This window comes from Mchenga conophoros, linkage group LG7 (genome assembly GCF_057382185.1).
Source record: "Mchenga conophoros isolate Kocher_MC1m ecotype Shallow Benthic linkage group LG7, M_conophoros_male_GT1.1, whole genome shotgun sequence".
Classification (NCBI taxonomy): domain Eukaryota; kingdom Metazoa; phylum Chordata; class Actinopteri; order Cichliformes; family Cichlidae; genus Mchenga; species Mchenga conophoros.
In genome coordinates this window covers 55236983-55261244 of record NC_140532.1, presented here as the reverse complement: position 1 = coordinate 55261244, position 24262 = coordinate 55236983, and the positions used below count along the sequence as shown (strand labels likewise).

The following is a 24262-nucleotide window of genomic DNA, read 5'->3' as shown; positions in this document are numbered from 1 at the left end:
CTCCAGACATCAGTCCAATAAATAAATAAATAAATAAATAAATGAAAATCGGTGGAGGGAGATGAGACCTGGAGGCTTCACAAAGTCATGTCAGAAAGGACCAAAAACTATCAGGAATTAAGGCAGTTATGTAGCCAAAACCAATAGTAACTATCAAGGTATGACTAATGAATTGGCTGGTGAGAGTATACTCATAATTTTCTCACATTTTACAGGTCAAGTCATGAAAAAAATAAACCTGGGGTGTATTTTGCAGTCTTAACAGAAGCTGCTTTTGTACATTAGCACTTCAGAGGATTTAGGCACTGCACAACTGTTTTTTAGTGAAGTTGCAGCTTTAACCAGCAGCTTCTTTTCAAACTTCTCCCCGGGAGCCAAATTTCAGCCCTCCCTTACTCTCATCTTACGTCTAAACCCAGCAGCTTGTGATTGTAGCACGTCACGGAACCTTCGCCGGATACGTACCGTGGACTATTATACGGAAATGCTCACTATTGTCCGTAGGATGCAAAGCCACTATTGATCTCAGTCTGCCTATTGCTCATGCACCCTCCCTCTCCCCCTCGCTCCCCATCACAGACACACACATACACTCACACACTCACTCACGCTTCCTACCTCCCATCAGCATCCCTGGGCTTTCTTGGACTGCAGCAGAGAAACCGCTGCATCGAAGAAGACAAGAGGAGAAAAAAAATAGAAAAAAGAAAAAAGAAAGAAAGAATTAATTCGTTGCTCACTACCTCCGTGGCCGTGTAGAGACGCAAATCAAGGAACGGACACTTCAGAGTCTTCGAGTTCGTTTCGATGCACTAGAAATTGTAAGCATTTATTCATTTGTCTCACTGAATATCAGCAACTATAAGTTCATCTCCTCCATCACCCACGCTTTAGTCTGGATAACTGTCATTAACGGTAAGAGGAAATTTCGTATTCACCTGCTGCTTAAAAAAATTGCAGTAGAAAAAATAAAATGCTCCGCGCTCATGATTGACGGGAAAGTTGGGCAACTTTCGAAGTCGTCCAGCGCGAGCATCTTAAGCTGTGCTTAGAATTAGAAATCCACACCACAGAACTGTGTTTGATCAGAGTAGCTCCTCATTTTCTTGATGATCAGAGCAGATTCTGAGGCGTGTGTCAGCTTTTGCCTGCTGCCAAAGTTTTATTGATTATTATTATTATTTTTAAATATATTTTTGTGTCTAGTCTTTTTTCATCGTGGAGCAATGCTGCGACTTTTTGCTATGCGTGTGTGTGTCCATGGAAAGGGTGATGGGGTAGGGGGTGCTACCATCCTGACGCGATCATTGGTCATAGAAAAAGCGAGTCGGTGCACGCACGGCGAGGCAACCCCGAGCTTCCCCCTCCGCTTAGCGCGCACGAGCAGCCGGAGTGAAATCTGCAGTAAGATGCGCACAGAGAGAGAGACGACGAGGGGAGGGGGGGAGATAGGTTCATCCATTAATCAGGAGTCAGTGCTCGATGCGGTGTGAGGAGAGCAATCTAACTGTACAGCGTAGTGCGACGTCGTCTCGCAAGGGAACATTGAAAGGACTGCCCGAAATCTAATTATGGGACGCCAGTTGCGTCAGAGGGCCGCGCGGTGATTGATGTTCCTTCCCGCTCGTGCTCTGCGCTATACTCACCCGGTGGCGCCGCCGCGTAGAAGCCGCAGTAGTAAAAACGCTGCAAGTGGAACAAAGAGGAAAGTGACAGATGAGTTTTGCATAAAGCTTTCCCAAACTTCCCCATTCATCCTTCTGGAAATTGTGACCAGGTGTTCGCTTCGAGGCAGTTCTCTTGACCGGATAAATGTTCCATTTGAATAGATATTTGTCAAACACCCAAGTCAGTAAATTGATGTTTGCCTTAGGCCCGTGTGCCTCCGTGTTTGGTTTAGCACGCGAGATGGCAATGAAAACATCCATTCATCTATTCACATTAGTCGTTTTCACTTCTTTGTTAATCTCAATTTTCATCTCTGTTTGAGGACAGTACGCACAAAGGAGGGTTTGGCTTGCATGTCTGCGGCACACGTCTCACAGATGGTGGGGGCAGAAAGTCAGGATACAATCTGTCAGGCGGTCACCAGCCTGTAGAGAGCAGGGCAGGTAACATCAAGCGATTCATATGTGGACATAAGTGAAGAATGTCTCCCTCAATTATTTAGTAGCGCTTCATGACTATGTCTTCTTTTAACTGGATTCAGTGTTCAGTATGCCAACAAAGGTGGGAGAGTCCTTTGTAAAATTCGCTTCATTTGCTGAGATCAGTGATGTGAAGCCACCTTCATGTCTTATGCTTCAGCAGCTCATCGTTTTACTGTGTGGAGGTTAATTGAAATCATAATGAGTTAAAATGTTTCCACCTGACCAAATGTTTTCTAGTATCCCTGGCCTAATTAATGTGTCACGTATAGGACAATGAATTTGTTTCATATAGCACAAGAAGGTACAACAGCAAGATACCAGGAAGAACTGGAGTGACTATAGAGATCTGACTTTATTCAGAAGCTGAGCTGAACAAACACACTCACACCCGGTCTGTTGCTTTGAACTTCACTGGCTTGTTGAAAGTGAATATTTAAGTTGGAAATTTTTTTCTGAGAGGCACTGTGCAATTTGCTGAGAACAAAATGATGCAACAGCAGTCATCATCCATCCACTGAGGGCTGGATTAAAAAATCCCACTAAAAAGTTAAAGGGTGTTCCAGTGTCCCCTTTTTGAGCAGCATAAGGAGAGAGACAAACAAATATAAAGTGGTGGATTCTGACATGTTGACAAAGCCTAAAAATACAGAAAGTTCAACTGAGCATTGCACTGATCATGACAACAGACACACACGATTCAAACTTCTACAGAGGGACCTCTACAGCAGCTGGCCAAGCAGTCAGTAAACCTTCACAACTGTCAACTGGCCTATTGGGATTCTGATCAAAGCAGTCAAGTGGGGTTTGCTTGTAAGTTTTTAGTTATTTCCACTCCCTCTGTGTTCTGTGGCAAATACTCACTTGTGGCCTCTAAAATTTGCTATGTAGTGGTTTGATCACACTACATCTTTTGTGTCAATTTTAGGGAAAACTACAACGGAAAGATATCCCTCTAACGTTCTATTAGAAAACAACCAGGTGTTAAATGTACACATAGATAAGAGGTGTGCTAGAACATGGCATAATGTTTCATAATTTTCTGAGATCAATAGGGATCGAAACGTTTTATACCTTCTTCTTTTTATGCTTTGGCGACAGTTGTGAGGTTTCCTTCAGGCTTTGCTAAGCTTCATACACCTTTCATGCAATACAGTTACAGTTTTTAATCTCTGTCTCCTACAGGCAGCAAATCCAAATTCAAGGCTTACTTTACCTACCCATCGTACCACTATAAAAGTACTCATATTGCATGTCTACATGTGGAACCACATGGGAGGTTCTGAAGTATTTCTGTCAAAATTTAAACTTCTCTTGTGAAGCATCTGCAGAGCTTGGCATGTTATTTTATTCACATGATGTGCATGAACAAATGTTCACTGCAGCCATCTGTGGGCACCGTAGAGAGCCTGTAGGGCTTTGCACATACCGCTTACACTCACATATTGTCAGCCAGCATGTCGCATGCACTCACTGGATCTTATGCTCAACAAAATGTTGCTGATTTTGATATTATTAACAATGAATTATAGTTTCAAATTGAATAATATACTGCTGAAAATAGCTTCTTCCTTTTACCTTGTGTCATAAGAATATGCCTTACTGAGTCTCATAGCAAGCACCTCCAAAGTGGACCTGTGTGTGCTTGCAGGCATCTTGTGTTTTCGTGCGTGTTTGCCAATGATTAATGAATGTTGCTGGATGGCGTCAGCAGGCCATGACAGCTCGACTGCAAGGAAATCATTTCTTCACCCTCCGCGGACTGCTGATTCAGAACTTGCAGGAATTTTGCTGATTGCTAAAATCACAACATGAGAGTTGTTGTAATAATAACCCCAATAACTGCGTCACAGCAGAAGGCATGAGTCGCCATCAGAAAGAAAATAGAAGTGACCATAAGCGATATTAGCTGTTTATTGGAGGAAATGCCAAGGTTGTTGGTTGAAGTGTGGTGACTTATTGTATAACCATGGGTAATTTCTGACATCAGCAATATGTGTATGTGAGGAAATGGATTAAAGATTGCTTCAAAAAGAGACTGGACATTTGGACCGGACTTTTAAGAATTATCTCTGTAGCCCAAACTATATTGAAAGACTTCTAAATGTCAGCATTAATGGCCATTTGCATAAGGAGGAGAACGGTTAGCCTATCATGAATAATGAAATGTCAACAGAAGAGGCATACGTTTCATATTCTGCATTACCATCAAGATGATGACTTTGAAATTCTTGGCGCACTTGGATAAGCAAGATGAGAGATGGAAGAGGGAAAGAGAGGGAGAAAAAAGGAGGAGGTGAAGAGAGATTGAGAGCCAGAGCGAAAGGAAAGTAGAGATTAGCATGGAGACCAGGGAGTACACGCAGACCCAGGTGTCTGTTATACAAAATTATCCATTTCCCTCTTTTATAAAAAGTTCTCTGAGCATTGCTGGACAGTTAGTTGATTGGTTATTTTCTTCTTGACCATTGGGTGTGGAAACTCTCAGAGCATATCATGAGGTTTATCACACATTTAGACCTTTAGTCAGAGGCATCAAGTTCTCAGTTTGGAGGAGCAGTGTGGTTAAAAATGAGGGGAAGTTTGGAAGGAGGAATGTGCTTCTGTACTCACAGCGGTATGCTCAATGGAAGCTCTTTTGTGCATTATAAAAGCACAGAATGTCATATTTGACCAATAATGTTTGATGTATACTGTAAATCCGAGTGTTACTATGAAGTCCTTCACTATATAGTATCTTGTTTGATTTATATAGGGATCTTATATAAATAACTAAATATGTAGTTATTTAGTTATTAAACAGGATGCTAAGGTCTGACAAGATAATCTACGTAATCTGTTTCAAACCACATTGTGATCTGCCCCTAGATATTTCTAGTTATGGCTAAACTAGTTTTGTTATTTTGAAATGCACCCTGCATCTACTACTTCAGTAGCTAGGTACATTAGTTTAGCTTGCCACCATCTTTTACCTCAGAAGTCAAATGTTGGAACTGAGAACAACGTCAAGCCCGAGTTTGCAGTGTTCCAATAATAATAGTAAGAAAAAAAGCCAATGTTTTGCTTGCATTATCAAGAGTACAATGCAGTATTTGTTTTTTGGGCTCAAAAAGAATGCTTCAGCAAGTTTATAGATAGAACCTGTCCAGTGCTCTGTATGTGGTGTGTTAAACAAGTTACTAATACTCAGCAGTGGTAGTACAGTGTTTTGGTGGTAAGACCAACTTAATGGGGGCTTCTAGCTGAAAATTCTGACTGTGAATTTGGAATTTCCTGCTTCCCACCTCAAATGGGACAAATTACATTTACAAAAGTTCTCTCCAAAGACTAAAAATACATTGCTGATCCAGCGAGTAATGGATGTTTGGCCCAAACCAAATCGACTATCGATCTATAGGTTTGAATGACTATGTTGACTCAGGCTAAGTCTGGGTGATAGGTATGTTGGGACATTGAGTCTACATCTGGTCTACGTAATATTTGCCATAACACATGTCTACACAAAACAGTAACATACCTGAGCCTGAAACTGTGAGGACCGATTCATCAGATAGATTAGATATTCCAACATCTAACCTTGTAGAATTTTTCACTTCCCACTTCAGGTTGTAATCCATCTGTTTGTTTTTTACTGTAGGACACATGGAAGCAGTGTAAATTATGTAGTTGTCCTGTAGCCACAGAATTAGTGCTGTATCTTTGGGAATTGTTGGGGGGGGGGTAATCACCTGCCTGTGCACAAAGTTAGTTAGGGCACTTTCGCCACATCATTTGACTGCTGCATTGCACCAAAATCTGCTTCACGTCGTTGTGGAGCTCCGGCGCTTGTGTTCAAATGACAGAGTCCGACTGATGCTTTATCTAATGCTGCAGAGCAAAGGTGGTAGAAGCACAATACATCAACCTGCCATGGTCAATAGGGTACTTCACCCAGTCTTAACACATCACTGTATGCTTTCCACCCAAGAGATTTCACACAGAAATGCAGAAGTGTGTTAAGGTTTTCATCTGCTCTTAGACAAAATCATTTCACATTACTGTGTGACTGCAATGTATTGTCTTACTGATATGCGTACTAGAATCTACAAGGAAGTACTTACAATTTGCTTCTAATGCTTCTAATTAAAATAAAAAGAGTGTAGCCAGATAAATTACTCTTTCAGGTTGTTTGCGATTACTAGTATTTTTGTTAAGGAGATGCCAGTGACTGCTCTTTTTCTCGAGGCCAGCATTGAAGTTAAGAAAAATAAAGCAGTATTTGATTAATCGAGGATTTATTTACCATTAAACAAACTCAGTCGATGAGCCTTCTTTCTCACATACCTGGCTTGTCAAACACCACTTGACCATTTGTTCAGTGTGCACTCTACAGCATATAGTGATGCTAAAGTGGCTTTGGAATGGAAAGTGATGGCCCAGAGGCTTTCTCGTGTTTCTCTTGCAGCAGTGTTTGGGTACAGTGACTGCTGGGTGCTCATATGGCTTGGCCTTGTGGGTTGACAGGTCTTCTGAAATGCCCCACCAGTGTCATAGTACAGAGTCCCCTAAGGAGAGTCAGTCATACTAGCTGACATGTAATTCCAGCCTAGAAACATGAGCCAGAAACAAATCACATTTGACATAAAACAGAGCAGCAAAAGCCACATTTTCAAGGATGTATTATTTTTGAATGCATAACAGAAATACATATAGTTATGGATATCTTTTCAGAACAATAAAGTTTATTCTGACTTAACAAAAATGTAAACCGCATGTATAAAAACATATACTAAATACAAAGCAAACCTGACATACAGAACAGAAAACAATGCAACAGACGTGGTGCTGAAATGCAATATGCACTCAGCATTGTGAAATTATAATTCTAACATGTTAATGCCAACAAAACAAAACAGGCTTAAAAATAAATTTTTGATCAATCAAATCACAGCCTCTGTCAGTGCGCCCCAGGGCAGCTGTGGCTATAATGTAGCTTGCCATCGCCAGTGTGTGAATGACTGAATGTAGTGTGAAGCGCTTTGGGGTCCTTAGGGACTAGAAAAAGCGCTATACAAATGCAGGCCATTTACCATTTACAGCGCCATGCAAAGAAAGTATCAATAATGCTCAAGATATACATTAATCAGCCACCGCATTAAAGCCACTGACAGGTGCAGTGAATGAAATTGACAGTCTCATTTCAGTGCAGTGTTCTGCAGTTGAAACCTTGAGCTCCTGGACGCATGTAGATGTGCCAAATTCCACTTTGTCATATCCACACCCACTGAAATATTGTCGCAAATCAAGCCCACACCCATACGGCAGTGAGACTCTTTAATGACAGTGGCCTCTGTAAGGAGGGCAGTGCATACCAGCAAACTGCGAAATCTGCTCATAAATGGCTCGAGGAACATCACAAAGAGCCCAAGGCAATAACCTGGTGTTCAAATTCCCCCAGATTTCAGTCCACCCATGACATCCATGATGGAAAAGGTCTGCTGCTAGTAGCCAAGATTCTGACACACAAGGGAGTCATTCCATCTCAAATCATTTTTTTTCATATTTTAACAAGCCAATTATCAGATATTTTTTATATATCTGTCCCAAGTTACAAACCCTGATTTATTTTGATGGTAAGAGTGACCAGTGAAAATTGGGCTTTTATCTTTAATAGTTTTTTAGATATTCATTCACATTCAATCTGTCCTCTGGCCATTTTTCAAAAAAGAAAAAAAATCTTAAAAACTATTTAATATATGAAAATAAAACTTCACATCAGTCATTTTATATAGTCAAACTTTGGGCCATAACATTTTTATGCAAATTGGAGATGTCCGAGCAATGCTGCATATAAATTTAATAAATTGTTTCACATTTTCTGAAATACGCAATATGGGCAAAAATATTGAGCCACATTTCTTAAGCTTTGAGTTCAGATGTATAAAATTAAGCACCTATGGACAGGCAGACTGCATGGCTTTGGTTTCAAAAAGCTCACCGAATTTGATTGTGGGATGCTGCCACTCCAACAAGTTAGTTTGTGACATGTCTTGGAAATATTTAGGAATTACATCAACATGGGCATGAAGTAGCAGGTCATGTAAAGTCACCAAGCACAGAGACATGCATAAATTCACCAACACAGCTGATTCACTCCAAAAATTCCTCTGGCATTAACGTCAGCACAACAGCTGGAAACTTCAACATACTTTCTATGGCCAAGCAAATCCTACAGGTGTAATGTGTATGTGGCCCTGTACTTTGTCATTTAGTGTAAGTGCAGGGACCACAAACACCTAGTTACAGTTTTCTAGCCACTGATGTCAACACATCATACTTCATGGGTTGGTCATTAATTATGTTTAGACTACTGCTGTCATGCCATCAACAAACTAATAATGTGTGAACAGATCATGTCCGAGAACTGAGTACAAAGCACTATACAATATACTCTAGAAATACTTCAAGGACCTGAGTTGTAATTAAATGAAACTCTGACAGCAAGCATACCACTATACTTACTGTATTGCTTATTTGTGCACTTGCTTGGACATTGGTTTCTTGATGGGCTCATACAAATAGCTTTTTTTTTTTTGCTATGTAGTTCAAACCATAAATAGGAGCATATTTCAGCCAGACTGAGAGTACAACAGTAGTGTAGGTTTGGGATATTTTGTATTCAGGAATATCAGAAAATTTGGCCAGTAACACTTTTACTTTATATTTTATCCATAGCTAGTCTACTGACTAATATTTATTTTATGCCAGTAGATTTATATTACAGCTATGTTTATGAGCATAACAGAACATGTCTAAGTCCCGGTATGTAGAGTTTCTTTAAATCATCAATGCTACTTTCAGCTAACAACTTCAAACCTGCAAAATTTGGCCTCTGTGACTTTTACTTCCTAGTACATCATTTTCATCTCATTAGTAGACTGCGCTTTCTGTCAACATCAGTGGGGAGTGTGGCTGTCTCTGTGTAAAAATTTTCTTTTGGAGTGTGCCAAGAAATACTGCAGGCAGGTATTTGTGACTGGCAGTCTTTAATCAAGCTAAACTTGCTTTTTTCTGTCTGTCCCTGCAGGTTTCCTCTCCTGAGTGGTCACTGGACTTTGAATCTTGCCAGTCTGAGATCAACTGTCTTCTCTTCAGCACTGTCTAGTTACTGCAATCCAATGGAATTAGACACCATTACTTAATTGCTAGTCTTCTGGCAGTTGGGTGGTATTTCAGGGGTAATAAATTAGCATAAATCTTGCTCTGTCTGGGAATAGAAGATAGAAAAACAACTAAGTAACTTATATTTATTGCAGCTGGTGGAATAAAAGTGGACTAAAGCTGAATTTAGTGCTTGTTACCCTCGTGCCAAGATGGAGGAAACGCATAACAACAGGACTTCCTTGGTCAGAGGTGCCAAGGACATCGCTAAGGAAGCCAAAAGGCAAGCTGCCAAAAATTTCAGCAAAGCTGTTGATCGAGCCTCTGATGAATACTCATCCCAGCGCAGCTACAATCGTTTCCAAAATGAGGATGAAGAAGAGAACAACTACAACAGTTATACTCAACAAGATGGTCTTTATGCCGACAATGCAACCAATGAAGAGGACGGGGCCTCTAGTGATGCCACGGAGGGTCACGATGATGAAGATGAGATCTATGAGGGGGAGTACCAAGGAGTGCCTGGATACAATGATGGGAAGCCACGGGATGGTCAGGTTGCTCTGGGCCAGCCAGTGTCTGACAGCCTAAAGAGCCGCAAGGAACTAGAAAATGAGAGACAAGCAGATGAGGAAGAGCTGGCCCAGCAGTACGAGTTGATCATGCAGGAGTGTGGCCATGGGAGATTCCAGTGGCAGCTGTTCTTTGTTCTAGGTCTGGCACTTATGTCCGATGGAGTGGAGGTGTTTGTAGTGGGCTTTGTCCTGCCCAGCGCTGAGACAGACATGTGTGTTCCCAACTCTGGTGCTGGATGGCTTGGTAAGGTTTTTTTCTTTGAAAAAGATGTTATATTAAGAAAAATATTACATTTTTGATATTATTCACTGAATGGTTTTGACGTCCAAAGAGTTTTCCTCGGTCTTCAAAGAAGTCTGCATTTTTTACAAAAATTACCTTGCAGAGTAAGAATATTACTGTTTCACCACTGATATCACCCTACCATCAATGAGGAACATGAAAAAGAGTTACCACAAAATGGAGATACTCAAATAAAATACATGTAAACATCAAGACTGAGCTTAAATATAGCTACACAATATGGACAAAGGTAATGGACAACTACAAAATGACAACTACAAGAGCTGCTCAGCCATGGAAACCCATGTTATGAAGCTCCAGTCATGCAGTGTTTGTGCTCATGCTAATGCCAGAGGAGGTTTGGGCCCATGCCGTTATTGAGTCAGCAGTGTTTTGAACAGTCGGGTTTACAGGAGCTCTGTTTATGTAGTCTGCCACTTCATGGCTGAGTTGCTGTAGGTGCTTCTCCTTACAGTTGATTGTAGAATAGCTAATAGGGAAGAAATATCACGAGATAACTTGTTGCAATAGTGTCATCTTATTAGAGTACCACACTCAATTTTAATGAGCTCTTTAGAACCATCAATTCTTTCACAAATGTTTGTAAAAGTAAACTGCATGGCTAGGAACTGGATTTTATACACCTATGGAAGTGGGACTACCTGAAATACCTGAAATCAGAGATTTATACCTAAATATCTAATGTTACCTGACTGTGGCCTGCTGGAGGTATTTTGAAAATAACAATTAAGAGCCAAACACCATTCCATGGAGTAGTCTGATATAGATGTGACCTTATCTATAAAACTTGACATAGACTTTTGCGGGAAATCTATGTCTAATTGACATAACCAGAAACTCCTTTTATCCCTACATCTTCCCGTCACTCAAGTTGTTGTGGTATGTGTTGACCTGACATGTAGTCAAGTTTGTGTTTCAGCTTAGCTCAGCGTGTGAGCAGGCGATGACATGGCCACCAGAAAGCAGCAGGGGTTTGAGTCCTGCTTTCTTGTCCATCTCTATTGTCTCTATTCAATATAGGGCAAATGTCAGTCAAATATTTTTAAAAAAAAGAAGGTTGCAGCATAGGGTTAAAATAGGGTTCGACATTTGCGTTATGGCATTAGTTACTACATAGATCTGACGATTCATCTGTTAATGTGACAGTCTTCAGAAAAGAGGTTTGTGAATTGCCAAGGAAAAGTAATACATCATCAGTAAAAGGCTTATCCTAAAGTACAGTGGAACCCCAACTTAAGAAATTAATTAGTTCCCGAGGGTCTTTCGTAAGTTGAAAATTTTTGTAAGTCGAAGCACCCATTGCGCCTTTTGAGTGAACGATAGGCTATAGGCTAATTGCTAACTGCAACAACAATACATCGTTCAAGTGGAACAGCGAAGCGCAAGTACGAAAGCCAAGGGGGTTGTCACATGATTCGGAAGGCATTGTAGGCATTGTAGGCATTCTGGGCTCAGCCAATCAGAGCCAACGGATTTCGTTACTCGGGCATTTTGCCGTTAAGTGCCTTCGTAACTTGAATTTTTCGTTAAATGGGGTATTCGTAAGTCGGGGTTCCACTTTATTAATATCTTTTTAATATCTTTATTTTTTTGGATTGCTACTGCTACTGGCTCAGTGAAGACAACAAGAAGTGAAGGGGAGAGTAGGCCACCGAGCTTGGTGCCCTTGTGCAGACTGAAGCTTTTGTCTTAACACATGCATTTGGAGAGCTTTGTAGTGTTTTGTTCCAGTCTATGAAGGAAGAACCATATCCAAATTTGCACAGAATTACAACTCATTCTCTCTCACTTTTCTCCTACCCCTCCACACCTGTCAGCTCTGGCTGTGAATATACTAATGTGAATAATACTATAAATAAATGAATTGAAACAAAAAGAAAAAAGACAAATGAGGAACTCTATCGAAGTCCTCCTAGCAAAGAAAATGTGTTTAGTGTATGTCTAGTTCTCTGGCTATTAATTTTACTGCATACAATATACTTTTCACTGTTGGGTATGAAAACTGACTGGGCCATTCCGAGCCAATTAGAGACAGCTGTTAAATATCAGTTTGCTATTCCAGAAGAACTTTTTATAGCCATTTTTTAGTCAGATTGTTCAATTAAGTGACCAGGGTCCAGTTTTCATTATTCAACTTAACAGGTGTGTTTTTAATCTTGTTTTACTCATTATTTTGAAGTAAGATTCAGATTTTTTAAAAAAGTGATTTTTATTGCACTTTAGTTAAGCAACGGGATTGAGTTGCTTTACTTTAGTACTTTGAGCTAATGGCAATGTTAGCATGGCAATAATTTATACACATAAAATAATAAAATGTCTTCATCTTTAAGACAACAATAGACAAACATTACTTTCTTAACTTTTTTTTAGATAAAACATATGATTTTTTTATAAAGTTAAGCAATTCTTTGCGATTTGTTTAATTCACCAATTTTTGTGTGTGACTTGTTTCATTTCAGCTCAGTGTGAGAGTCATTGACATAGAGAGTATAAAGGACATAGCTAATGTGACATTCTTCAGCTCCTCCCATGCCATTCATGCTCTCCATATACAACACAGTTTCTGTCCCTCCATACATAGGACTCAGTTCTGCGTATATGCACCATCTTTGTTTACTCTTTCCCACCCAGTCTTTTAGAGTTCTGATTGGCCAACATTTCTACACGGTTAGGAATATATCGCCACCTGTTGCTTTGGCATGTTCCTAGCAACGTTTTCCTTCGTTTTTGGGTTTACATGTGAACGGAATTTTAAAAAAATAACAAAAACGGAAAATCTCAGTTTTCAAAAATACCCATGTAGGTGTGGACGTAGCCTAAATGGAATTACATTGAATAGATTTGCCATGTAGATTAATTCATTGTCACCCACAGGGGCGGAGCGTGGGGGTGGCTTACTGGGCTTAAGCCCGGGTTGTTTTGTCAGAAGCCCGGGGTCTTTTGGAGTGTAATTTTTTCATAGTTAGATGCCTGGCTGACAACTGTATAAAACAAAAAGTACACATAATATTCGAAGCACATAGTGCACACTGTGGGAATTTACGACTGTGCGTGAATCCCCCCTGATATTGGTATGATCCGAGCTCAGGCACTAAGCGACTGAGCGAGGGGGCGGGGCAGCTGCTACCTGTCAGTGCGCTGTTGGAGAAACAGAGCCAGCCATACTAAGGAGAGCTTAAGTTTGACCAGGTACCAAAGAAAATCATTCGTACTGTACAAATAATGTAAATATGACGGTGCATCACGAAAGATTGATATCAAACTGATCACTTGACCAATATTACGTTACTTGCTCTTCAAGTGAATCAACAAATGGCGAAATGAAAAGCCGAACAAATGCTATTTTTTTTAGAGAGTCTTAGCTTACATGTGTTTATTTCATATTTTCAGTTCTTACCCTCCCCGACTAAATCGGTTTCAGTTATGTACTGAAATATAAGAATGGATGTCAGAAGTAAACAGTTATCAAACACTCAGGTGAAGAAATGACACTCAGACACTTAGAGCAGTTTTAACGTGCACGGGTGAGAGCTCAAGAGAGACTCACACCCCCTGCAGCAGTTCTCTGCTTTGTGTTCCCATACAAGGTCGTTTCTTGGGTGGCGATTTCCTGTAGCTTGACAGATAATATGAAGGCAAACAGTTTCCGTTGTAGAGCAGAGAGCCAGCAATTAAAAAGTGCAGCTGGTTGAGTACAAGTTGAGTACAAACAGAAATATAAACACTCTTAGCTGATTATTATATAAAAGTAAAAGTAAAAATCCTCTGACAATGGACATTAGAGTGTTCTTTCAAAGAGAAAACTCAGGTAAATGTTATTTTATATATTATGCTTTGTATGTTGTTCAGTATATTTCTATGCAAAACAAGAGGGATTTCAGTACACAGCAGGATATTCACATTTGTAACCAGATATTTACACTTTAGGGAGAAAACATAAAACATTTTTACTGTACAACATCAATTTAGAGTAAACTGTTTGTTTTAGATAAATATTGAAATATATTTTGAATTAGTTAAATGTCAGAATAAAGAGAGACAGAACTGTCTATTTTTTTATCACTTTCATCAAATTTAGGAGTACATATACACTAAGTTTGTTAATTAATAAGAAAACTCCAGACGATTCCATTCTGAGCTGAAGAAGCTTCTGATAGGTTAGTAGAGTCCATGTGAGTAAATTGGTGGCACAGCTGTGGATGCATATAAGGCAAAACACAGAGCCTGTTTCTGTGACATGGGAAAATCAAGAGATGTCAACCAAAACACCAGGAAAAGAACTGTGGAGCTCCATAAGTGTGGCTCAGTTTTGAATACAATTTGGTGCCATTTGCAATTAAGAAATACAGATAGTTTCTCTCTTTACTCTTAAAGTTAACAAATATGTTTTTATATTTATCAATCTAAAAAAAATAAACATTTAGTCTGATTTGATGTTACAATTAAAAAAGTGTTTGTGTTTTGATCTGAAGAGTTTGTAAATATCTGGTTTCAACTGTCTATTTGATGATTGTCAGCACAAAGAGGGAGAGAGAGGAACAGAGAGGGAGAGAGAGAATGAGGACAGAACAGAGATGAACAAGAGCAGGTGAGACACACATGTTAGTCAAATGGTCGTTTACCAAAAGTATCACCGTATCATAGGTCCTCATGTATCTCGTACCTAGTGTTTCTTTTTAGGTTTGTTATTTTTCAAATTCTATATTTATTAAGTTATGCAGGCTTGTTTGCACAACAAGGCTAAATAATTATATAAAACTTTCTCAATCTAAATAGTGGACTTTGGTAGATTTAAAAAAATAAGTGTAGTGCAGGTCTATGATGATTTTTAGTGCTACTATCATCTAGTTCTGATTCTGGTTCTGTCTTGGTTAAATCCTAAGTAGTGCTGATTTTGAACTGTTGCAGTCCTGTTTTAATTCTGGATCAGTTCTGCGTCTGGTTGAATTGGGGTTTAGTCCTCGTGTCTTGATACAGCCCCGACTTCGTTCTGCCTTGCTGCTTAATTAAAAAAACTAGTTTAAGGTGTCCTGCACATGTGATATATATTTTTCCCTATATGAAGTCATTCTTTTTTGAACAAAACTCAAAACAGAGCCTATTAATCTTTCAGTCATTTCTAAACCCCCCCCCCCCCCCCCCCCCCAAAAAAAAAAAAAAATCCCACATGCATACTACCCTTTAGGGCTAAGCCCCGGGTGTTTCAAATGTCTGGCTCCGCCTCTGGTCACCCATACCTCATATAGCTGAGTCAGCATCTGAGCAATATTGAAATCGGTGTTTGGATAATTATTACTTTGTTGTAACAATTCATATTGGCAAAAAATAAACAAAAGAAATAAATGACCAAAAACAAATTGCCTTACTTTTTGTGTAAGGCAATTTGTTACAACAAGTTACAAGTAGACTCCTATTTTGAAGCGCTCTAATGAACCATCTAAAAGTCATCTAACATTGCTATCAGGAGACATTAATGCTTCTGTAAAGTCAGCTTTGTAGACATGGAGCATAATCTTATTGATGCTCATAAATTAAGTTAAGATTTATATGACACTTATAGACTTGTAGAAGTATTAGAGTGTTGACAGAATTAATCTCATGATCCTAACTTTCACAAGATTTGTGCTTTTAATGACATTTGATATGCAGAGAAACTAAGTGGTGTGTGACACTTTTAGCCATAATCTCATTGCTTTAGGAATTGCCAGTGGGTTGTCATGGCACCAGGTATTTGGATAGATGAGTAGGAGGTGTGTTAAGCTAGATGGATCTCTCCCACTCTAGGGAAAAGTTGTCTGTTTGTGTGCCAATATGTATCTGTATGTTTAAATGTGGATGGTGTGTGATTTGGCTTTATCATTTCTAACACAACTATAAAAATACTAGCTTGGCACTGATATTTTTCTCAGTGTGTTTGTGCTAAATGAAAGTTTTTGTCACTTAATAAGATTCTGAGACAAAAAGTCATCCTTGTCTCTTATTACATTATCTTAGTGTGGCTTTATTACCAGAAGTACATGTAGAAGAGAGTACTAATCTTATTTCATGTTTGGGGGAGCAAGATGGTTTATTATTCACCCAGATTCCTCCTGTATTCTGACTCATCCCTCAGTGGGAGACAGGAGGGAAAGAATAGAAAGAATGAGTCATTTCACCAACTTGTCACACGCTGCATAAATAGACGATGCATATATGTGCTCACTTGCAGATATGCTTAAAAGAACAGTAGCACAGTAGCACTCATTAGTTATTTTTATCACAGATTCTCTGTGAAGGTCAGTGACTCTTGAAGTGGTCAGTAAGATAAGTTTCAGTGGACATCTTGTTAAAAGGAAAAACTGTCACAACGGGACTGAACGGACTCACGCGCAGGCTCTAGGTCTTGAAAGCACAAGAGTCTTTATTATGATGCACCAGGTGATTATTTACAAAAGTGAGGGGAAAGCCGGGCTCCGGGGGTCCACACACGAACGGGAAAGACACGCACACTCTCCGTCCACTCCTCCTCACACTCCACTCACTCGGGTAACACAGGGGTAGGTCCAGGGAATCTGTACACAGAGACACGAATGGGTAGTTAGGTAAATCTGGGGCTGCCGTCTTATAAAGGAGCTGGATCACTCGTGATGAGCCACAGGTGCGTGGGCCAAGGGCAGGAGCCCGCAGGTAAGCTCCGCCCAGGCAGAGGGAGGAGGGAAAGAGGGGAAAGGAGAGAGCAGGAAAAAAATAAAAAAAGGAATACAAAACATATGTAGCCGTACTGAGCCGACCGGGTAGGCACAGGGACCCTGACAGTACCCCCCCCCTCAACGGGAGCCACCCGGCGACCCACCGGGCTTACCAGGGTGCCGGCGATGGAAGTCACGGAGCAGGCGCCGACACAAAACAGCCGAGCGAGGCACCCAGGAGCGCTCCTCCAGCCCGTAGCCCTCCCAATCGACCAAATACTGGACCCCCCGCCCCCGGCGCCGAGAGTCCATAATGCGGGAGACCCCATACGCCGGCAGCCCATCAACGATCCGGGCGGGAGGCGGGGGCCCGGAAGGAGGGCACAAAGGACTGGAGAGCACGGGCTTAATCTGGGAGACATGGAAAATGTCGTGGACACGCATGTTGCGCGGAAGGTTCAACCGAACAGACACAGGGTTCACAAGCGCACCGATTTCGAATGGCCCAATAAAAGTAGGAGACAGTTTCTTGGACTCCGCCCGGAGGGGCACATAGCGGGTGGACAGCCATACCTTTTGTCCGACCGCATACTCAGGAGCCGGTGTCCGATGGCGGTCTGCGAGCTGTTTGTTACGTGCCGTCGTCCGGAGGAGGGCAGCTCGGGTGGCTCTCCACACCCGGCGACATCTACGCAGGTGGTGTTGGACGGATGGCACAGAGAGGTCACCCTCAACGGCCGGAAAGAGCGGAGGCTGAAATCCTAATGACGCCTCAAAAGGTGAAACTCCAGTGGCTGAGGAAGTCAGGCAATTGTGGGCGTACTCAATCCATGGCAGCTGGTCACTCCAGGTCGTTTGATTTGTGGACACCACACACCGCAGAGCAGCCTCCAGGTCTTGGTTCGCCCGCTCAGCCTGCCCGTTGGTCTGAGGGTGGAAGCCAGAGGACAGACTAACCTTAGCGCCGAGGGCGGAGCAAAACTCCCTCCAGACCCGTGAAGTGAACTGGGGGCCACGGTCTGACACAATGTCCTCCGGAATTCCATGGAGGCGGAATACATGCGTGGTGAGGAGGTGAGCGGTTTCCAGGGCAGTAGGCAGCTTGGGCAAGGCAACGAAATGGACAGCTTTAGAAAACCTGTCCACAACGGTTAGAATGACTGTGTTACCTTTTGAAGCCGGTAATCCGGTGACGAAATCCAAGGCTATGTGGGACCAAGGCCGTCCCGGAGTGGGCAGCGGTTGTAGCAAACCGGAGGGAGGTTGGTTGGACGACTTGTTACGGGCGCAGGTCGTGCAGGCGGCGACGTATTCCCGTGCATCCCGAGCCAAAGTGGGCCACCAGAAGTAACGCTGGAGGAATCGTATGGTGCGGTGTACCAGAGGTGTGGACTCGAGTCACATGACTTGGACTCGAGTCAGACTCGAGTCATTAATTTTATGACTTTAGACTTGACTTGAAAAAATGTTCTAAGACTTGTGACTTGACTTGGACTTTTACACCAATGACTTGGGACTTGAATTGGACTTGAACCGGTTTACTTGAAAAGACTTGATATTTTACCCCAAATATAAAATTTAACATGCATATTATATGGAGATTGAAAATGTGACGTCATTCACGGGTAGAACCGCAAAGGATTCTGGGAACTCGTGGCAAGCGGTACTAGCGCACGCAGGCTTTCAATTAAAATCAGTCACACAGCGATAAAAAGAAACACAAAAATGTCAAGAAGCTGTTGTATTATTAACTGCAATAGCCGGTCGCATGACAGCCACGGGAAGCCGACGGGTAAAGAGATCGGTTGTTATCGGATTACGTTGTTGAAGAGAAATTGTTCGAGCCATGTTTCCGAAGTAACAAAGAGGCGACTGGATTGCAGCCATTCAAAGATCAAATATAACGTCCTAGAACACTCCAGCTCACAGGTTAGTCTGCTCCAAGCATTTACACAAAGGTCAGTCTGCTGTTGTAGTTAATGCGTCATTTTTCTTAACATAATTGGTGATATAGGTTACAAGCAAGTCTGGCGCTGAACAGAAATTGTCGCGCTATGCTCCTTTATTTATTGTGCATAAATAGTAAATTATCCTGACACAATATTGCGTTTCGCTTCTGTTATTATGGTACACTGACAAAAACACATACTTTTATTCACAGGGTAAAACAGGTTTTTTGTATCACTAATTGCCCAGTACGATTACAGCATACAATATTATTGTCACTGCTACATTTCTGTGATGCTACCAGAAATGATTTCCACTACTAATTAATTACCGTTGAGCTCAAAGGTTATATTAATAAACGGTTAACGAATGTGTATTTATGAAGACGATTTGTGAGACTGGTAAACTTATGATACGTACGATGGTCTTTCGTTCTACACGGTGCATTTCAAGGTCCATCCGTCGGTAAACTGTACCTGGGCTTGTTGCAGTGACCGGAAGTTACTAAACTTCATGAGTGTATGCACTCACTCCAAGAACCGTATAATTATAAATATGCATATAAATATGCTAAGATGAGATAGCTGACTTCATCTAACTAGCAAATGTTTTCCAGGCTACGTTGGTGATACAGTTTTTTTTAATGTGTATGATATTTTTGTCATGCGATTTTAAAGCCGGTCCTACAAGCGCATCCAAGAATAACATGCAGCGTATCTCAGAACTGTCGGTGAAAATTATTCTTGGAGCTAGGTTTAATTGAGCTGCATTTTAAAGAGGTGCAATTTCACAATTTGTGTATATTTTCTAAGTTCACTATTTTGTATGTGTTGAGAAAAACACAGATTTTAAAATTACATGGTCTAATATTTACATTTAGCATATAACTGCAACATTATTTTTTCGTTTGTTTTTTTTAAAGACTCGAAAGGACTTGAAATTCAAAGTTTCAGACTTGTGACTTGACTCGGACTTTTACACCAGTGACTTGAGACTCGACTCTGACTTGCCTGACATTACTTGAGACTTGACTTGAGACTTGAGGATAAAGACTTGAGACTTACTTGAGACTTGCAAAACAATGACTTGGTCCCACCTCTGCGGTGTACTCCCGGGTGACAGGTGAACCGGGCGGCGTGTGCCCATTGCAGTACCTGAGAACGAACAGAGGAGGGCACAAACAACTGACCTGGGGGCCCGGTCCCGGGATCTGGTTCTGTTTTCTGAGCTTCTTTAATCTGAGATTCGATTTCCCAGGTCACCGTGCCGATGGAGCAGGAGGCAGGAAGAATCGGACCTGGCTCGGGTTCCGCTTCAGAGGAGTCATACAGTCGGGAGAGGGCGTCTGGCTTCACATTGCGGCTCCCGGGCCTGTACGTAATTGAAAAGTTGAATCTCGTGAAAAAGAGAGCCCACCTCGCTTGCCGGGGATTGAGTCGCTTTGCGGCTCAGAGATACTCAAGGTTTCTGTGGTCTGTCCACACGATGAATGGTTGAGTGGCTCCCTCTAGCCAATGTCTCCATTCCTCCAGTGCTAACTTGATAGCCAGAAGTTCCCGGTCTCCAACATCATAATTGCGCTCTGCTGGGGAGAGACGGTGAGAGAAAAAGGCACATGGGTGGAGCTTACCCTCCCTCCGTTGGGACAACACCGCCCCGACCCCGGAATCCGATGCGTCCACTTCAACGACGAACTGTTGCTGGAGGTCGGGTTGGCAGAGGATAGGTGCTGTAGCGAACCGTTCTTTGAGACGTAGGAAGGCCTCCTGCGCGGATTGGTCCCACTGAAAAGACACTTTAGGAGAAGTGAGTCTGGTTAAAGGCAGAGCGAGTTTACTGAAATCTCGGATGAAGCGGCGGTAGAAGTTGGCAAAGCCTAAAAAGCGCTGGAGCTGTCGACGGTTTGGGGGTTCGGGCCAGGTAAGCACTGTTTGGACCTTCGCCGGGTCGGGTTTCAGATCACCCCGCTCTATTATGTATCCGAGAAAGGCCACGGAGTCCACGTGAAAGTCACACTTTTCGCTTTTCACAAACAGTCTGTTTTCCAGCAAACGCTGCAGAATCTGTCTGACGTGTGTCTCGTGCTCCGCCACTGTTTTAGAGAAGATAAGGATATCATCCAAGTAGACAAATGCGCACCGATTGATAAAGTCCCGGAGGACGTCATTCACGAGGGCCTGGAAAACTGCTGGGGCGTTAGTCAGCCCAAAGGGCATCACCAGGTACTCAAAATGCCCCAGATGGGTGTTAAAAGCTGTTTTCCATTCGTCGCCTTCCCTGATCCGAACTAGATGGTAGGCATTGCGGAGGTCTAATTTACTGAAGATCGTTGTCTCGTGCAGAAGTTCAAAAGCCGAGGAAAGGAGCGGTAGGGGGTATTTGTTCTTAACCGTAATGTTATTAAGGCCGCGGTAATCAATGCAAGGCCGGAGAGACTTGTCCTTCTTTTCTACAAAGAAGAAGCCGGCTGCCACAGGGGAAGAGGACGGCCGGATTATGCCTGCTGCCAGTGAGTCCGTGATGTATTTCTCCATAGACGCTCTCTCAGGTTGGGAGAGACTATAAAGGCGACAGGTGGGGAGTGTGGCGCCTGGGAGAAGATCAATGGCGCAGTCATACGGCCGATGAGGTGGTAACGATTGTGCATGATCTTTACGAAAAACTTCAGCCAAGTCGTGATACACAGGTGGAACAGAGGTGAGATCCGGAGGCTCAGACAGGTTATTTGGAGGAGACGCGGAGGGCGGAGTTGCAGCCCGGAGGCAATTCATGTGACAATCCACTCCCCAGCCCACCACGCATTCAGATTTCCAGTCGATATGAGGGTTATGCTGTCGCAACCAGGGGTGACCTAAGACAAGCGGTGTTTGAGGAGCTTTAAACACGAATAGGCTTAGAACCTCGGTGTGGTTGCCGGAGAGTGTGAGTGACACGGGCTCTGAGACATGGGTTATATCAGGCAGCCGCTGCCCAGATAAGGCGGTGACATGTAAACGATGAGGTAGAGGGTCAGACCCAACCCCTAATTTTTCCGCGAGGGCTGAATCGATAAAGCTCTGTTCCGCGCCAGAGTCAATTAACGCCATCACAGAATGGGTTTTTGTGTGAACTGTTAACTTGGCCGGTAACATTAAGCGCGGAAGGGAGCTTTTACTAGACAGGTCGCCCACCAGTACTCCCTTAACTACGGGCGGGCGCCCCCTTTTGGTCGAGATGGACAGGTGGCAATGAAGTGGCCCTTACGGCCGCAGTACAGGCACTCACCAGAGACCATGCGTTGCTGACGTTCCGCGGGTGTTAGCCGTGAGCGACCCAGCTGCATGGGCTGCTCGCCTTCCTCGCTTAGCTCGCCACTGTGGGCAGCACTGGGTTTAGCCCTCCATTCCCCCGCTGGTGGGCCCAAGAGCGCCCGTGGCTCCTGAAAGGCCCGCCCCCGGAGGTCTCTGCGAGCCGGAAGGCGATCATCTAACTTAATGCACAGAGTCATTAGAGAGTCAAGAGAGGCAGGCAGGTCATGCATTATTAGTTCGCCTTTTAATTCATCACAGATGTTATTAAGCAAGGCACTCTTTAGCGCCTCCTGCCCCCACCCCGTTTGCTCAGCCAAAACCCAGAAATTGACAGAATAATCCGACATCCTGCGTCTACCTTGTTTAAGATTTAACAGGCGTTGAGCGGCGGCGGCAGCCTCGGATCCTTTGTCAAAAACGCTCTTAAACTTAGACAAAAACTCGGGGTAGGAGATGTCGGGGTGGGATCGTAGCACTGCCTGGGCCCACTGTAGAGCGCGATCACGTAACAGTTGCACAAAGAAGGAAATCTTATCTCCATCGCCAGGGTACCAGTGAATTTGCTGACGAAAAAAATAAGTGAGTTGTGTGAGAAATCCTGCACACTTATCCAACTCACCATGAAACAGTTCAGGAGAGGGAGGCTGATGCCCGACGACCACAGGTGTAGTTTGGGCCGCGCTTGCGGGCTGAGACGCGCTCGCGCCCGGGATGGGTTCGTCTGCCGGAGAGGCTGGCGGGGGCGGAGAGTCAGTCAATGGGGTCCGCTGGGCGAGAGCCAGAGACAAAGCGGCAACGTCTCCACTGAGCCGCATCAACATATGCTCGTGTCGCTGCAACAGCTCATCCAACGAGACCGGGGCTGGGGCGGGTGACGCCGAGCCTGCTGAGTCCATTGAGGCTGGACCGTTCTGTCACAACGGGACTGAACGGACTCACGCGCAGGCTCTAGGTCTTGAAAGCACAAGAGTCTTTATTATGATGCACCAGGTGATTATTTACAAAAGTGAGGGGAAAGCCGGGCTCCGGGGGTCCACACACGAACGGGAAAGACACGCACACTCTCCGTCCACTCCTCTTCACACTCGCACACTCTCCGTCCACTCCTCCTCACACTCCACTCACTCGGGTAACACAGGGGTAGGTCCAGGGAATCTGTACACAGAGACACGAATGGGTAGTTAGGTAAATCGCTATGAAACACTTCTGAAGTCATTGAGCTGGGGTTACACTGACGAGGGTCGGCAACGGTCCAGCGACGAGAAACACAGGGCTGCCGTCTTATAAAGGAGCTGGATCACTCGTGATGAGCCACAGGTGCGTGGGCCAAGGGCAGGAGCCCGCAGGTGAGCTCCGCCCAGGCAGAGGGAGGAGGGAAAGAGGGGAAAGGAGAGAGCAGGAAAAAAATAAAAAAAGGAATACAAAACATATGTAGCCGTACTGAGCCGACCGGGTAGACACCGGGACCCTGACAAAAACAATGTTAAAATGATAGAGACATCTGCTTATATTTGATTAAAACACTAATCCCAGCTCGTACATTAGTGTTTGTGAGGTCTGACTGAGTGAATACATATCTATATGTGATATGACTTAAAAAATCTTTGCCTCTCCCCTCACCAGCTTCAGATTAAAGATATCTCACAGCCTTATAATATTGGCAACTTCCTGGACACATTTAGTTTTAGGTTCACATCTTTGAGAACATGTTTCAGTAAATTTAGTCAAGAGACAAACAGATTAAAATTGGGTGGATAAAAGTCCAAAGGGGAAGGTGACCTCACTGAACTTGTTTTTGGCCATAACTCAGGAAATGAAGTTTATCATGCATAATTATGATATATTTAATTTTATCACAGTATTTTAGATAGAATAGCTTAATACAAACTAAATAACACCAATAATAAATACATATATAATCACTGCCAGGACACTGCTGTCGGAAGGAAAAAACTCCCTTTCAACAGGAAGAAACCTGACTAAGGGAGGGGCAGCCTTCTGCCACGACTGGTTGGGGAGAGAGAAAGAAGACAGGATAAAACACATGCTGTAGAAGAGAGCCAGAGATTAATAACAGGTATGATTAAATGCAGAGAGGTCTATTAACACATAGTGAGTGAGAAAGGTGACTGAAGAAGAAATACTCAATGCTTATGACTAAATAAGCAGCACATATATTATCATTGATTAC

General features: G+C 42.9%; 1 protein-coding gene across 2 annotated transcripts in view; it reads left to right on the top strand.

Moving 5' to 3' along the window:
• Positions 1 to 400: 400 nt before the first annotated feature.
• Positions 401 to 24262, top strand: part of LOC146571190 (synaptic vesicle glycoprotein 2C-like) — a 94242-nt gene continuing 70380 nt past the window's right edge. The window contains exons 1-2 of one of the 2 annotated variants that reach the window (XM_085280251.1): positions 401 to 821; positions 9214 to 10106. In XM_085280251.1, coding sequence (XP_085136377.1) covers positions 9500 to 10106 — 607 coding nt within the window. In that variant the 5' untranslated portion in view covers positions 401 to 821; positions 9214 to 9499. Of the gene's footprint in view, positions 916 to 9213; positions 10107 to 24262 lie in introns of both variants that reach the window. The other variant, XM_085280252.1, reaches the window with a different exon arrangement.